Source organism: Cataglyphis hispanica, chromosome 14 (assembly GCF_021464435.1).
Source record: "Cataglyphis hispanica isolate Lineage 1 chromosome 14, ULB_Chis1_1.0, whole genome shotgun sequence".
Taxonomy (NCBI): domain Eukaryota; kingdom Metazoa; phylum Arthropoda; class Insecta; order Hymenoptera; family Formicidae; genus Cataglyphis; species Cataglyphis hispanica.
In genome coordinates, this window is record NC_065967.1 from 3,259,343 (window position 1) to 3,277,737 (window position 18,395).

General features: G+C 31.7%; 1 protein-coding gene across 5 annotated transcripts in view; it reads right to left on the reverse strand.

Annotated features, from left to right (window-relative positions):
* LOC126854674 (protein sickie) overlaps positions 1 to 18,395 on the reverse strand; it is a 146,621-nt gene that overhangs the window by 78,368 nt on the left and 49,858 nt on the right. For 4 of the 5 annotated variants that reach the window (XM_050601612.1, XM_050601610.1, XM_050601611.1 and 1 more), the window contains one exon: positions 3,602 to 3,771. In XM_050601612.1, coding sequence (XP_050457569.1) covers positions 3,602 to 3,771 — 170 coding nt within the window. Of the gene's footprint in view, positions 1 to 3,601; positions 3,772 to 12,910; positions 13,066 to 18,395 lie in introns of those variants that run through there. The other variant, XM_050601614.1, reaches the window with a different exon arrangement.

Here is an 18,395-nt window from a genome sequence, read left to right on the forward strand (position 1 = left end):
GTAAGCATGTATGGGAACTTTTTTCGTCAGCTTCGATCCTCGTCCATCTTTACCTTCGCTCCCACAATTTTTATCTCGTGTTTTTAAATTGAAATTCAAGTATTGAATTGAAGTGCTCCCTCCCTTTCTCTCTTTTTGCTCTTGGTATGTATATTTTAGAATATTAAATTACAGCAAAATTGAAAGAATTAGTTTTGATTTCTATCTAGAGAAAAGTTTGAATAGTTTTTCAATAGTAAGCGATTGAAAATTAAAAGAAGAAATTATTTGAAAAAAATAAACAGCAGCATAATAAATTGATAAACCGACTTTGTTTTTAAATCAATTTCGATGAAAATATTTTTACTTCAATAAAACTTCAGTATCATAAAAATTTCACATAATAAGATATTTAATTTATTTTATGTACTGAACTAAATGTTATTTATTGCACTAACTGTATTAAAAATTTGGAAATATGTAATAGAAAAATTATCAGAAAACTTTCTTTCAAAGCACGAAATATATACGAGTCCACATTCATTAAAGCGTTTTCGTTTCGGAACAAGTTTCGGACACTATACGTTTCGAGGCTCCGAATGTGCGTTCCGCGGTCTCGAGAGTGGTCCATAACACGCCTACGCGGGGGACTAGGTATACACTCGGGCATAATGGAGCATTGTTAATATGTTAATGTACGCGCGCGACCCGTTCGAGGGCCCCGGCCTCGCGTTTTTCCCGCTCGAAGAATCGTTACGCGCTCCATTAGATTCAGGCTCCGAATTCCCCTTTTGTCCGAAAGAGATTTCTTTTAATTTCGTTACCGTTATTTAGATTCCCGAAAATAGCAAATTTCTTTTAGCTCAAACGCAAACATTCCCTAATATTCTGTCTTTGCAATTTCTAGAGTTGCTACGTTCTGTATTAATGATCGCGTCTTAAACATGATACTTGTTTTAAATACCAAAGAGTAAAAAATTATAAATTATAAATTAAAAATAGTATAAAGTTGTTTCTAAAAGTTCCTCAATTTAGGTGAATTTTGAATAGAATTGTGAAAATAACAATCTCGATATAGACAATTCTGCGTTATTTCAATTATATTACAGGTTCAGAATTTTACTCATCCAAGCAATTCATTACCCAGTTAAAGATACCGCAATTTAAAAATATCAACCTTGACAGCTGACAGCCGTTCGCCACTCTTGCGGCATCCTTGCATGTACGGCCACACATGTACCGTGATTAATAAGAACGTGAAGTCAATCACCCCTGATGTAGCTTTAAGAGAGATTTTTTTTATCTTATTGAATTTCTTGTGCACTTTCTTTAATTGCTACGCAAAATTAATTTTTATTAATCTTTTACATTAAATTATTAATTTTTACATTGAATTTTTTTATACAATTTTATACAATTTTTTTATTCAATTTTCAATATTTAAATTTATTTGAATTTATTTTTATTCTAATTTAATCAAACGCACTTCAATATTATTTTCATGAAAATTAATTTATGTTCTAAAGAATTTTTCACCAATATGATAAATAATGTTCCTTCTCTCTCTCTCTCTCTCTCTTCTCTCTTTCCTCTCTTCCTCGTTTCCTCTTTCTCTCTTCTCGGCTGCTGCAACCGCAGAATAATTAAAATATTTGAGTTTGCCTCGGTCTCGGTTGTAAAACACATTTTTTGCGTGCCGAAATACTGGTATAACTATATGCTTTACTCGATGTCGATAATGTGTGGAAACAGGCGAGAAAGAGGCAAAGAGGAAGAAGGAGAGAGATACTAGTGGTTGATTAACGCAGACGTTAATGAACGCCGCTGTTGGCCGACAGGACGTCGGTATCGATTCGACCCCGTGCGACAGGAAACAAGACTCTCGACATGGATCTCGAGTCACTACAAGATACAAATGCCGCACTGAATGTGTGAAACGCGTATAAATTATGTAAAAAAATAAAAAAAATATAAACTGTTTGAACAAAATTTAATTTTTGATAAAAATAAAATTAAAAAAAATAGAATTTAATTAAAAAAAATTATAAAAAATTAATAAATTATATTTTCTAAAAATGCAGGGCTATGTATTTTTAATTATTTCTCCGAATTGCAAATATTATAAGCTAAAATAAAAAGCTTTAATAAACAAATAACTAAATAAATCTTTCAATACCGAGACATCAACAATCATTTTAAAAAATATATATTTGATTGTGTATTTGAATTATATTACTTAATATTAATCAGTAAGTTTATGTATCAATAATTAAAATAAAATTTTAATTTAATAGCTCTCTTCCTTCTCTCTCTCTCTCTCTCTCCCTCTCTAATTTCAATGTTAAATGCATACTATTTACATATTAATGTACATTTATTAATTACTCAATTACAATATGCAATTAAAATACGTAATAAATATTTTAGATATTAATTGCGCAAATATTCGAAAAATTCAACATTAGATTGAATGTCTGAAACAAAATTTAAACAAAGCATTTTTTTTAAATAAAATTTTAAAATATCTGCTATAATCTATGTGTTTGACAAGAGTATAGAATCATCAATCAATCATGGCTTATCAAAAGTGTTAATAACACTTACAATAAAAAATTCCTGTGTGAGTCAGCAAAATTTCTTTTTGTGAGAATTTCATGGATTTTAATGCGCATCGCATCGGATATTATTTGATGGCACAGCACAATCTAATTTAATTAATTTTATAGGATTCATAAAAATTCACATTCACGGTCGGAAGCTTCCAAGTGACGAGCCAGTGAACGAAATTTAATTTATTTAATTTATTTATACGAATCATGCTTAAAAGTTCTCTTTCGACGTTTTACATCATTAAAATGTCTCTCCTTATTTACGAGATGTGTCCTCGTCAGCTTCGTAAAAATTAATCAGCTACATGAAAAATTAGTCAACATTTATTTCGATTTAACATATCTTTAATTTTATAGACTAGTAATCGCTGATAAATGTTTTGAATAAATAACGCTTATGATTAGATCAATGATAAATAAACTTGACAATTGCAGTTTTATATTGCCAAGTATCATTATTGTCAATATCGTGATTGTCAACAAAAAGCTAGCAAAGATTATAACTTATCAAAATGTGATAGATGGGTACCAATGACTACTATGTCAGATCTTGAAATTTCTGCTACAGGTATATCTACGAGTTTATGGATCGCCATTTTACCGACGTTGGTTGTACAAGAAACCATCATGCTTGGTTCCCAATAACTGAAGAACCCGTAATATGTACGAGTTATCCACTATCGGTATAGCGAGTTGGATATAAGAATTTCGAAGATAGATAAGAAATAAATCTCGTGAGATCAAGAATGCATGCCTACTATGATCTCTTGACTACAAGAGCTAAAAATTCAAAAATCTAAATCCAAGAATCTAAATTTGAAATATTAAATTTGAAAGAGAAAGAAATTTAAAGTTTCTGAATATCGCAAAAATTTGCACAATCTCTCTCTCTCTCTTTCTCTGTAGAAATTTCTAAAATATGTTTCTAAAAAAATTTTTTTTCGTTATATATTACATCGTTATCAATCATTATCATTATCAGTGGTATTTTCCAATAAAAATAATACACTTACTTGGGCATGTCCTGTAACTGCTTGGCTCGCTGCTTGTAGCGCGACAAAGCGAAGAGCAAAGCCAGAACTGGCCACAGGGTTGATCCTGCCGCCAATTCGCCCGGGTTCACGCCACCCACATCCGCTCCTAGAGCCCGCAATGCTCCCACACACAAGCTCACGTTTTCGATCTGTAACATACATAAACGGAACTTTGTCATCAATCATTTTCCGGTTTCAAAAAACACGGCTCTCATCATTTTTTTTTTTCCAATAGCTGTTTTTAAATTTCCTATTGTTAATAATTAAATCGAGAAAATTTAGCTTCCAAATCAAGAAAATTTAAAATAGAGAGATAAAAAAAATTTTAAATAGAGAGATAAAAAATATATACCTGAAAAACAATATACGAAAGTTATATTATAGAAAAAAGAACAAATCAAAAATTAATTATAAAATATATATATGTATAGATAATTCTAAAATAATATACTATACATATATAAAACTGAAATTAAAATAAGATATTAAAAAGTAAAATTTTATACAATTATTTCCCTTATACTTAATCACCATAGAATCTAAATTAATATTCCCAAGTTAATTTTCATGTCATAAATTTTTACATTTTTTCTCATCTATAAAATAATCTTCGCGTCTTATATATTTTTTATCAAAATCAATGAAGGAAGAGATTTCAGATTATTTCTTTTGATTATTAATTTATCGAAAATAAAATTGGCCATGGAAGAGACGCTGGATTTTCTGATATCTAAAGAGAATCAGTTTTATGATCGGGGGTCGAACAGATAATATCCTCCTGCTTTCGAATAGGGGGAGAGGCAAGGCGGAAGGGTATCTACAGGAAGAATGTCTTCGTGAGAGGTGCATACAATAGGCTAATGCTGGTTTCCACATGGTGTACCACGATGCACACAACGCGAGAGCGAAACGTGACCACCGCGACCGTGTCTACCTTGCATACGCGTGCCCACCGACTTCTCTCGTTTCCATTGTTCTCGACCCCAGCTTTTGCCCAGAAAACGAACCGCGCCGAGGTACGACAGGGTGGCATGAGAAAGCCGATGATTCACCCGGTCACGGGAGCATAGGTATTACCTACACGTGTATCCAGTTGAGAAATGTAGCATAAAAAAAAAACTAGAATGAATTAGCGAGAAAAGATAAAAAGATAGACCTTGTCTATCTAATGTATACATATTTATACAATTTAAGGAAATATATGTATTAAAAAGAATTTTTCGAAATATTTCATGAAAAATAAATAACAAATAAAAAATATAATTTTGGAAAAAAATTTTCAAAAAATTAAAAGCATTAGATAAAAATTAATTAATATAAAAAATAAGTTAAAATAAAATTTCATAAAATTTTAATAAACATTGATATACAAAATTATATCTAGTAAATGATATATAAAGTATTTTGTGTTATTTATATATTTTATATCATTTTTATAGCATATTTTTAATTTCGATTTCCCTTTGACAACTTAATCGGAATGCGCCACATCACGCCAGAAATTGATGCAGGACTTGTTTTTTTTTTAAGTGACACAGATATCGAGCGCAACGTTACGAGTGCATTATCGAGACATAAATTCTTATCACGATTCACTTCTCTCCATTAGACTTGAAAAGGAATACCTCTACAAGAAGCCGCGGCAAGCCGCAAAAGGCGACACTCGCGGTTTCGAGTTATCCTGGCGAGATGACAGCCGTAAATGGCGCGATGGTGCTTTTTAATATACATTCCGTTGTCTTCTCGTCGCAAGATTGCCATCGGAAGAAGCGCCACCGATCAAAAATCATGTGCATGGCTTTATGATAATCTCGAGCCGCCAGTTTTGTAATTAACTTTAGCAAGTTTTGCTCGCTTTGTAGTTAGTGAGACGATTCAAGCCTTATGTACAACGGCAATAATTATAAATACCACAGTTTATAACTGACAGTCAGAAATTAAAATGAATTAATTATACGTTGCTTACTTGATCTTTAATTCTCGAGAGTAAAGTTTTGATTATGCCAAATAAAATTTATTTCTGAAAACTTATACGCTTTTAAAAATGTTGAAAATTTTTAAACAATTGCCTTAAAAAAAATATAATTTAATGAATAAAATAAAGTTTCATGTAAATAGAATTAGTTAACCATGACTGTTGATGCAACTGTATTCTATATTATTCACAAACTGCAAATATCCGCAAAGACAATTTCCTTCGAAATACTTCTAGGACTTGTCAGTCTGTCCCAGAATGAGAAGAAGGAGGAAAGAAAGCGAGGAAGGGAGGGGAAAAAGAGAGACAGAGACAGAGAGAAAGAGAGAGAAAAAGAGCCAGAGATGGCGAGAGATGTCCACTTATGGTAACGTCTTCGCTTCTGCGGTTCTCGAAGGAGAAAACAGAACAACAGAAAAGGAGTGTCATCATGAGAAGGGAGATAGAGAGAAAACTTCTTTTTTTCTTTATATATCTCCTTCTCTGTCTCTCTCTCTTTAATATCATGAACGATGAAAATAATATTTTGTATATTTGCCTTCTCTATGCTCTGGGAAAAATGGTACTATTAAAGACATATTCAAAATTAATGATATTAATTTGTTAAAAAATCTGGATAGATCTTGTTATAATTTGTTATTCAGATTTTTCCCTTCTTTTTATTATAATTTTTATCATAATGCAACATTGCATAATAATTATAATTAAAATGAAAGATAATATCAACGTTGACATTTTATTAAATACTATCTCTCAATTTATTATACAGATTTTTTTTCTCCCTTTATTATAATTATAATCGTGACTATAATTTTTATATCAAATTTTTGGGATAATTTCTCTTTTGCTTCTTTATAAAATTTTATTGCCAAATTAATAAATTAAGCTAACAGTGAAATTATAAATACTCAATGGATTGGCAAACGTGCAATCTGTACGGTGAAAACAGCAAGAAAGTATACGTCTTCTGAAAATGCCACGATCTCAAAGTAGCAACGGACAACATGAACGGACCGATTATTTTTAGATGATTCGTGCCTTCCGGACTTTTTCTACCTAATATCTAAACAGTCATCGCGTTTATCTGCTACGCATAGATGGACTGTCCTTAAGCCACGTGCATCGATAACCCGATTATGTCAAAGATTTCGCAAGTATAGCAAAAATAGAGACATATGGAAAAAAAACATCTGCTATACGCTTTTAAAAATTTTCTAACTTAATTAAATAGAAGATGCATGATGAATAACAATAATATACATATAAATTCCCTTAAATTTCCTTTATAAAAATTTCTTTGAAACGATCGCAATTTATTTATTTAATCAAAAAGAAAAGACAGCCATAAATGTAATAGAAACTTTCTAAACGTTATACGATATATAGCGCATATATTATTGGCAGATTTAATTTAATTAATTAAAAGACAATCAGCGTAATAATTTATCACAATATCTTTATAAATATTCTGAAAAATGTCCTATATTGAATAAGAGTAATTTAATACAATTTGGAATGAATTTTTTAATTCGTTTGCTAATTAAACATGATTGGTTGCAAGAAAAGAGCAAATTTTTTTGAATTTTTTTTTCTGCATGACCTCGTGCTCAAAAGAGAAAAAATGAAAAGAATTCTTATATAGAGAGCCTAACCTGATTTTCTAAGCCTCTAACAGAAAAGATGCAAAGATTCGCAACGGTATCCCGGAAATGGAAGCAGCAGGTGGACAGACCGACGCTCGTTAAGATCTGCAATTAGCGCGATCTCTCAACTTCAAAACGGCGGAACGAATTCGGTCTCTGGTCAGCGAATTCAATTGACTTTACTGGCCAATTGGACATACCAATTCCGAAATTTTACATCTGCGCGAGGTCAATATTGCGGAAATGTATCTATCTTTTAAGCCGTCAGGTTATTTAAAAGCTATTAAAAAATGTTCATAACATATTCGTAAAAGTAAAATGTAAATTTAAGCTTCTTTAAAAGCTTCAAAGAATTTTGAGAATTTTATGAAAACTTGAAAATTATTAAAATTTATGTGTAGATAAATGAAATAATTTAAATTCCCTATGCAAATCGAAATATGAATATTTAACGAAATAGGAAAAAGATTTCTGATAAAAAGAGAATTTATAAAAACTTTAATATTTAGAAAACAATCTTCTGTCTTTAAAGCTTTGAGATTTCGAGAATGTTTAAAAGCTTTGACAAAAATCTTGTTGATCAAAAACAAAATCCATTGCAACTTGAAAATTCAGAATTTTGTTCAATTATTATTATTAATTATTTTTAATAAAATACAAAGTTAATTCGGAGCACTTGATCTCGTGTATTTATATATTTCCTCTTGTTGATGCAATAAAATAAAGTTATATAGATCGGAAACGTAACTGTTCGTGTTGATTGTTTAATTTACAACGTCACGGGGGAATTTAATTAATATTGCACTATCACGTAACTCTTTCGCGGAATTTTCGGAAAACAAGATCGACGGCCTTTTTGTCTGAAGCGAGGAAAGAAAGATTGCGCAGAACGAAAGCATAGCGGATCAATTTTGTGATTAGTATAGATTACCGTTTGCCTCGCAGGCTTTAATTAAACCTATTAGAAAGTACAATTTAGCTTGCGTTAGAATTTGAATTTTTTTATCAAGAAAAGTTATTCGCCCCACTCATTCTTATCGAAATCATTTAACAATAAATCATACAGTAGCAAATAAGGGATAGCTTTTGGCAAACTAAAGCAATATTAAAATTACGAATAATGTTAAAAACATCAAAGCAATAATTGTTAGAATTATAGAAAATCTTTAATTTCATGTAAAAAAAATATAGTCTACGTATAAAAATTCTCGATTATGTAAAAAAGAAATACATATGTAGAAATGTTTTAAATATTCGCGTAAAAATTTATTACGCCAAAATTAGAGACTGTGGAATATATTTTGCTCCGAAAATTTGTGAAGATTTGAAAATTTTGAATTCTAGATTTATTTAAAGCCCATGAAATATTAAAATTCGAAGATATAGAATCCTTAATCTTAAAGATGCGAAATGTGGAATCTCATTGAAATTTTAAGTCACCCGGTGTAATACGGTAGGATCCAAACAAGCCAGCTTAATGGTTACAACGACCGGCAGAATTCGCGGAATGTATAACGGGAGCACGATAATCTGTGGCGAAAAATGAACGGTCCACCAACAGCTTCGAAAATGAACGATCATGTAATAATCATTCATAAATCCTTGGCTATAGTAATTCAAGCACGTTCATCCTGAACATGTAATTCTCGGAAGAGAAATATATAAAACAACAAAGTCAAAAAAAAAATTTCAAATCACAAATTTAAAAATTAAATTCAAACAATTTTATTGTATCTTATATTAATCTTTCGCAATTAAAATTTAATTTAAATTTCTATTTTTGTTCAACAAAAATAGAAATTTAAATTAAATTTTACGTTTTAGATATATAAAATTATTGAATAATGAGTTACTTAAATTCCAAGATATTCTTGAGGTCTAGGATTCTCAGAGCTTCGTGGATTCTGCGAAATTTCGACCTTATGATGTTTAAGTTTACGAGTCTCTCCTTTTTTCAAGATCGGAATTTCGATACATCCGAATTTCTAAATGTTCAGGGAGTGATACATTCTTAAGTTCTTGATCAGTATCCAATTTGCCACAATCAAACATCAAAATTCCGCGAAGCTTAACACGTGACGAGAGTCAAATAATTTTAACCGTGGTAATCTTTTCTTCAGACGTCGCGACAAAAAAAAAATAGAAATGATATTCAGAGTCGGATCCATGCAATAATCACTCGGAGGCTCGAGCCTGCTGGAATGGATCGCATTACCGTATCGAACTATCTTGTCCGCGTGTGCTCTCGAGTCGAGGCTCATCTTGAATCTCATTACGAGCCTGCATGGTTCGCAGTATAAAACGGGCAACGGATTTGCGACAAAAATTTACATGTCAATGAAAATGGCACCGCGCACAGCGCGCATAATAAGCAACGATAGCGATGGTAGAAACTGCAATTCGCCGTATCAAGGCCCCGCGAGTCGCGGATTGCAACGTGTGCATATACGTGTCATTTGGCTTGGTTAATCCTCGGTTTCTAGCGAACTAATAATGCACTCGATGACGAGGCCAAGTATCTGTTTCGGTACCGTTAAGAAGCTATTGTATCATGCTTTCATATCGCACTTTGTCGCAATTTGATTGGATATGCGTTGAAATTCGCAAGAGCGTGGATGACTCAATCTTTTAGCAAAAAATCTATTCTCCGCGACTCGTTAGAACTTGTTAAGACCGATGTACACACAGAATCTCAACGATCTTCCAGTCATCTAAGAAGAAAAAGATCTAAGAACAAAAAAGTGAAGGAGAAAAAGTGGATGCTGATTACAAAGATTTCCAAGCGACTTAGAATTATTCGCGTGTCTTAGAATAATCATATATTAATTTAATTCGTACATTTAATTCGCACAAAACAGTTTTAATGTATAAATTTATGTTTTAATTAATTAATTTTAATGTATTTAAATTTTTTCACCTTTAATAAATTTATTTATTATTATCTCTATAACCCATAAAAATCTATTCTGCATAAATAAGTTTATGTATCATTCTTCAAAATGTATCGTTAATCCTCGTGAAGTCAGTTAAATAATTTTCGATAAAATTTCCGCAATAATCTAATACAATTGCAATCGCCGAGGAACGACCAATTCGCAAAACGCGAAATACCGCGGGTTAACGATTACGCTAATTGTAGATGCGCTTGCAACGCAATGTAACGGGTGAGTGAATTTCAAATGGGTGAGTATTCGAAATTGAAATACGGTATTTACGCCTTGCCACATAAAAGCGACAAGATTATAAATCGCATCAATCGCGATCGCACGTCTATTCGTAGTTTGTTTGATGTATGTCGAGAACAGAATAATACACTGCGAAATAATGCTTGTGAGCGCTGCTTGACGTGCGTGGAATGCTTGTGCGGAATAATTTACGAGGTCGAATAGTTGAAATAGTTGAAGAAGAGATAAGTGATGTTTGTGATGATGTGAATTTAGATGAAATATAACTCTTTGTGCAATACATTCTCTCTCTCTCTCTCTCTCTCTCTCTCTTTCTCTCTCTATCTATCTATCTATTTATCTCAACTACTCTCGGGAAATATCTATATAAAAAAAATGTTGGTTATATAATAAAAATAATATATTAATATAAAAATAGATTTTCAAAACAACCACGCAGAAAAAAATAACAAAATGACAGTCCAATTACTGTTGCAATTAATGGTAATGTCATATAATTATATTATGTAAATGCCCAATTTTCTTGAAAACGGAAACCAACGATAATAATTGTCTATTTTCCCATCTCAAGGCTGCGTCATAATAAGACTGCAATTTTCCGCGACAGCGGAAGTCGATAGTAATTTACACGAAAGATTCCGGTCGGATGCAGGTATGTGACCGCAGAAGAAAAAATACACAAGCGCATACGACATGCACAGTAGCAGTGCATAGCGAAGACGATGTTAGGATTGGTCGGCGGGTACCTTGCCACTTATGCAATTTGCTTTACGCTCGTTTTTAAGAGGCAATTTGACATTGCGGCCGATCTCTCGCGGTCGTTTATTAACGTTGTCCGATCCCGAACTGGCTCGACTCGTAAATGGTGATAATAATTTAATAAAACGCGCCCGCGGGTCGCACGAAGTCGTCGATTAATCTTCATTCGCTCACACGGTTTGTTTATCGCCCTTTTTTGCAACGTAACATGGTTTCCTTGCCCTATCAAATTCCATTATTCCTAGATATAATTTAGTTGTAAAAAAATTGACAAATAACATATAATATAGTTACGTTAAACTTGAAGAAAAATTCAAAGAAAGATTTGAATATTAAAAAATATATTATTTTAATCTAAATATATTAGTTTATACATCGTTGATTTCAATTAAATATTGAATATTAAAATTTGATTATTAAATCTGCAAGTTTTGTGAAAAAAATTTTTCTACTTGATTATCTCGTCAATATAAATAAAAGCATGCGAATAAAACTACATTTTCAATTTTACTATCGTTTTTTGCTACACACACACACACACACACACACACACACACACACACACACACGCACGCACACGCGCACACACGCGCACACACGCGCACACGCACACGCACGCACGCACACACACGCACACACACACACACACCACACACATCACACACACACACACACACACACACCACACACACACACACACACATATATATATATATATTAATAAAATTGTAATCGTATTATATTAATAAAATTAATTATCTTTCAATCAAGGCTTTTCGTTAATAGTCTTGCCTGTATTCAATAAATCTCGAATATTTTCGCCGAAATTGCATTTGCACAAGCTCGAAAAGAATTCGCTTGACAAATGCAGCGAATGTAACCATTTCGAATGTGTCAAGGGGTCGGACTTAGTTAAGAAGAATTTACTATGGCACGTTGTCGTCGCCGATTAACGACCGCTTTATTAACTGTGCGCGAGTGTCATTGCTGCTTTGAATGACAACTCAGACCGTTGTTTGTTCGTCGCGATCAAATCAACCTTCTGTGATTTTGATGGTCCGCTATTTCGACTTCTCGTTTAGATCCAATTAAACGAATCTCGAATCTGGTTGAATTAAGACTTGATTGGAAAACTATATTTATAATTACATTTATAGTAAATATATAATAATAATATCTATATTTTTATTTGTATGCTTGTAAAAAAAATATTGATAAATATTATTTATGTATATATATTATGAGTAGAAATTGTCTTGTCAAGCTTTTGTTATAAATAAAAGATTATAGAAGATAAAACGCGTCGAGAATTTCCGCCTCGTGCCAGCACGTGCTAGTTAAACATTTACGAAACATTAACTGGGAAAAGATAGAAGACACATGCTCATCTGGGTAAGACCCGTATCCTGAATCTGTTTATGTCTCAAACACGCAAATTAGTTTTTTAAAGGATATATCGCGATAAACACGGATGAAAGAGGGAAAGAAAGAAAGAGATTCGTCGTTTAATTCATAACTGATCTTTTCGTAAAAAAAGATTCAATGAAAATCACATTAATGTTTGTCAAAAGTATTCAATTTTTAATGTTCAAGATAAAACACATTTTTTAATTATTTCTGTATAAATAATATAAAAATAAAATAAGAAATTTAAATAAGTATAAGTATAGAAATTAAGTTTTTATATAAAGTTAGCAATCAAAATCATGTCGATCGAAAACATTACCTTATTATGAACCGACAATTCCGGTTTTCTCATGAAACACAAAAGCCAAATATAAATCGCACAACAATTATCGTCAATTTGCTGATTAGCATCGCGTTAACGGCATTTCGCTCTGCAATAAAATTAATTGATTTCTTTATCAACACATTTCGCGCGCGCTTTCTGAACGAGAATCGATGCAGCATCCGCACTGCTGGACCACTCGTGGGACACTAAGCGATGAGAGACAGAGAGAATACACACGGATACACGAGGTCGAGGTAAGCCACACCACAATTGGCCGAACAGAGAGCACGCGGAGAAGGCCAAAGGAAAAAGGAAGGAACAATTGACAAGTAGTGGGAGCGCTTTCCAAGTGTGGGAGCCTAGAGAGCCCAGGTATCCACGTGCTCAGCGAATCGTGAGTGGGGTCAGTTCGTATCACATCGCTATATAATTCGATGTGTCATTAATTCAATGTTTTACAAATAAATCTATTTCACACAACATGATGATATATGCTCAATCAAATATTGATACTGTTAATATTTATATTAACTTTTAAGATAAATTAATAAATTGTCATTGATGAGATAAAAAAAAATTAAAAAAAAAAAAATAAATAAATATTTAAAGTTTCGAAAATTTCAAGGTTCCAAGAGCAGAATACTAATATTCTAAAACATTAAAATTAAAAATTTTTCAAATTCTAAAGTGTCACAGTCTCAATATTTCAACATCTAAAACTTAAAAAATTTAATACAAGTTTAGGCTCAATCAATGACATCATATACATATACCAGCCTCATGTTGTAACTTGTATCCAAATGTGTTTCACAAACAAACACGAATTCATGAATGTAAGATTGTTTAATTGTTTCCTGAGCGATCCAAAACCGCTTCAGTTGAGAGAATTATAATTATATTTCAAGGATTCAAAAAAATTTATATATTCATGTATGCTTTTGAGAGTCTTAATTATCTAAAAAAAAATTAGACTAAAATTATTTTATAAAAAAAATATTTAAATAAGTTTTTAAATCTTTTTTCACAATATTTTCCTATTCAAGACTCCAGAATCCAAACCATTCCTTTTTAGGGGAAAGGAAAAACGTCTAGCAACGTACAATCGAGTAATGACATGAGCAATCAATGATGTTTGCGCAAGAATTCTTACGTGAGAAAATCGAGTTGTCAGATTCACTTGATGACTCTCTTTAATACGGAGATAGAAACAATCATATTTATATGAAGAAGAAAAAGAATCTACAGAAAATATAGAAGTTAAATCTTTCGATTCAATCTACATAATAATATAATAAATTTATAAATTAGCTCAAATAAATATTAATCTTAATTGTAAAAGTAAATTAATTTCAAGTTAAAATTAAAAGAAAAATTTAATTTAATCAAAGAAATAAACATTAGACTTGTCAAAAATTATATATGGATCTTTGTTAATTATGCATTATTTATCTGTGATAATAGAAATGCAAGTTTTTAGGGACACCCGATATGTACGACAGACTTTTTAGTCTCTCAAAGAGGAAATACGGCCTAGAACGTTTCTTTCTTTTTTTTTTTCCACAAAAGCGATCTTACCGGGAAACCGCGCCTATTTCCTCCTTTTCTCTTCGGTCTTCCTCTTTCAATTCATGCAGTGTACAAATGTGTACTAACTCGTATCTAGGACACCTGCGGCATTTTCATCGTGTTTAGCACTCAGGGTGTGCGCGCCTCCCCTACCACTTGCTCACGCTTTCCTAATCTAAACTATCGAATAATCGATTTTTAAGAGCTTAGTTCATCGAGTCGCGTTTATTTACGGTCTTTGACTTTATAGGCATTACCTTTACAGTTAAATTGCATCACGATTCTACATGCTCTAAATTTGAAGTTTTTCATGTAATAATTTTAAATAATTCAAAAAGTATTTTGATATATTATTCAACACGTGCGCTGTAAAATTATTTGAAAATAAAATATATTTCGCAACTATTGCGTCATCGACTTGTTAAAGAGACCGGTGCGATGCTTGACTAATATATTCGAAATGACTCATCTTCCCTATCTCTCGAGAGAGTGGATTCTTCGCGAAATAGAAATAGACTGCAATGGCCCAACGCCGGTCACAGACGCAATGCCAGTTCCGGTTTAAAGTCGAGTTTAGCCGGCTCTTTAATCATCAAAACAACGTCGATGACCGAAGGATAGCCTAAGATGAGAACTTGATTATACCGTGGGAAACAAGTTTATGATATGGACCCGAAAAGAACAAATCTTTCGAAAAGGACAAAGCTTTTGAAGAAAAGATTTAACGCTTTCGATCCAATTGTAATTAAATCAAAAAGATCTTGAAGAGCTCCGTATCAATTTAGAAATCTTGATTTATAATCTAAAAAAAATTCAGAGTTTTATTATATTTAATAAAACTCAAAACTCCTCCTTTTAAATTTTGTTACAAATTTAAATCCTTTTCTTTCTTAATTCTTTTTGATGATGTATATATATATATATTTTCCAATTTTTCTCTCAATGAACAAAGACTGACAAGTGAAAGGATTGATATGGCTGGTTGATAATAAGAGAATGGACCGCATCTCTGTGCATAATATACCGACTTATGCAACCATCGGACGTTTCCGGTTTGCTCAGCGAAGCACGGAGAACGCACGTTTCGTTTCGTACGCTATTGTACGTGTCGCAGAAGTGCGTACGAATTGTAAACCAACAACGAGTTATAAGTTGCGTGTTAAGCGCGGGCCAGAATGGAAAATATATGATTCAAATCAATTACAGGCTGTTTCACAAATCATTAAAAACGCCGATTAATTGATGAAAACGTAATATAAAATATTTAATATTTATGATAATTAATATTATACACATACATACATATGCATATATTATTTATATATTATTTAATTTAAAGCAGAATTTAATTCTATTTTTTATTAAATATATACAAATATATTTGAATATTATATATATATATATATATATATATATATATATATATATATATATATAATATTCAAATATATTTGTATATATTTAATAAAAAGAAAATAGAATTAAATTCTGCTTTAAATAAAATAAAATCGACTCTTAATTAATCCATGAAGTTTCCAACAAAAAATATTCTTTAATATAAAAAAAAAAATGTTTAGATCAATCGCTTAATAATATGAATTTATTTCTCTGTCTCGATAGATTGTCCTCACCTATCACTATGAATCACCGTGTATACATATGGTGCGTGGCGCGTGTGTGCTTGGCTTGCTTTTAATTATAGACCGGAGCCCTTCTCCTTTCCTTAGCGTCCACCCTCGACACCGCGAAATTGGAAAAGTGACTTCTCTCTTCGGAACCGACTACCTAGTCTCGTTTTTCCCACTCACTCGATTGAGGGTAAGAACATAACTCGAGAAAAGATTTCGAGGAGCTTTAACATTGCCTATGCTCTCAAAGTGTCAACGTGACCTTAATTCTAGAGTAATACGAAGCATACTTAATAAAGCATATACTATATAGCTATTAAAAGTTATGTGCCAAGTTTGCTAGTCTAGTTAATTATCGAGCTTCTGTCAAAGAATTAAAGAATATTTTGTTCAATACAAAAATATAAAAGTAATTGCTGTCACTTTTTCCGCGCTTTTCATACATTCATATCCTTATATTTTATTATTTAAAAATTATATATTTACATATATTATATATCTCTTTTTTTAATTATTATATTTATATATATTTTATTCTCTATTTTTAATTATAATATTTATATATTGTATATTATATATTTTTGATTTCTGCATCAAGTTTTATTTAATCTTTGACACAGATGAATATTATGATTACTATATTAAAGCAACAAAGAAACATAAATGCTTCTAATTTTTAATTCGTCACTATTTATTATTAGAGAGTGCAAAGATTGAATAGAAGATATTTGAATAAAAAAAAAAAAAAACAAGAGAAAACGATCGAGGAAAGAAAAAGATGAGAGGAAAGGGACGCGTGTTTTATGGATTCTAAGTGCATCTCGCTAAGAAAACGAGCCACGTCACATCCGGATGTATAGATCGAACCGCGCAGTTGAGTTACATTTCTCTCTCTCTCTCTCTCTCTCTCTCGAATAGAGTGATACCTCCTCGTGTTTCCAATTTGCATAATCCCGAGTCAACGCGTGATGCTCTTCCTCAAAGGATACAAATTGAAGGACTGCCTCCGAGAATGGAATCCTTATAATATTACGGGACAGAAAACCTTCCACTTTGAAATTTTATTGTACGCTTCCTAACGTTTTGTCAAATGTTATAATAGCAAAAAAATAATTCAATTTCCTAAAATAGATTTCGGTTAATGTAGAAAAAAATTAATTGCAAAGAAAATGGAGACTAAATATTTATTCAGAATCTGGTAATATAATCAATTTTAATTTTTGTATTTTATTTATTTTTATTGGCAAAATTTAATGTCTATCAAAATCTATCTGGACAGTTTAAAATTTTTCCCACATAAGAAACTCAGACAAAGTACCGCATTCGCTAAATGAAAAAGTAATAAATAATTGATATAATTTACGAGCAAGGGGACGTAACGAGACATTATAATTAATAGCTTTTAATTAACCGCGAGTACCTATAGAAGCCAGATATTTAATCGCGGGTGTATAAAACGTGCGTGTCAGAGGTTACGCGAAATGCGATTCTAAGCGAATCCTTTTGCCGCGGCACTTCTATGAAATGCCAATCTAAGATCCAAGCAATCATTCTTCTCAGATGGGACAGGCAGATTTATCTTACAGTCTTTTGGCAAAATACGGATCATTACGCATTTATGTTAAAACAAAGAGAGATTTAAAATTGACGATATTTATATTATAATTATATTATATACATTTTTTTATAACAAAGGATTATATTTTATTAAATCACAGAATATGAAACGCGTGGCTTTAAAAACATGTCTTGAAAATTTATTATTCAGAAATCGATCAAGATATATCCTATTGTAATATATTATTTCCATTGAATATTTTCCGAGGAAAGACTCGAAATGTGCCGTAAGATGCAATTTAGTTTGTTTTTTCCGCGCGTTATTCTAAATACATATTCCCTGAAGAAGAGCGTGGATGGTGATCTATGGTGCATCGTACGTGCGGTTGCACTGATTTTATCTGTGTATCCTAAGCGGCGAGAACTTATGAGCTCTCTATTTTTAAAGGACGGATGGGTCTTAAATTTGTTTCTTCAGGAAAGCCCTGCGCATCGAATATGGCCTTTCGAGTCGATTAGTCTTTATCTACAATCTGAGATTATTTTTAATCTCTCCTTTAATTAACGAACAAACAGATGGCATTCTTTTCAAGTTGATTACAAAGAGTATTTAATGATCGATAATTGATATTTTGATTACGTAAAAATATAAAGGCTTATTATGCATATACTGTAATAATAAAACGGATATAATAAATTTCTGTTATGCAATTAATTTGAAATTTAAA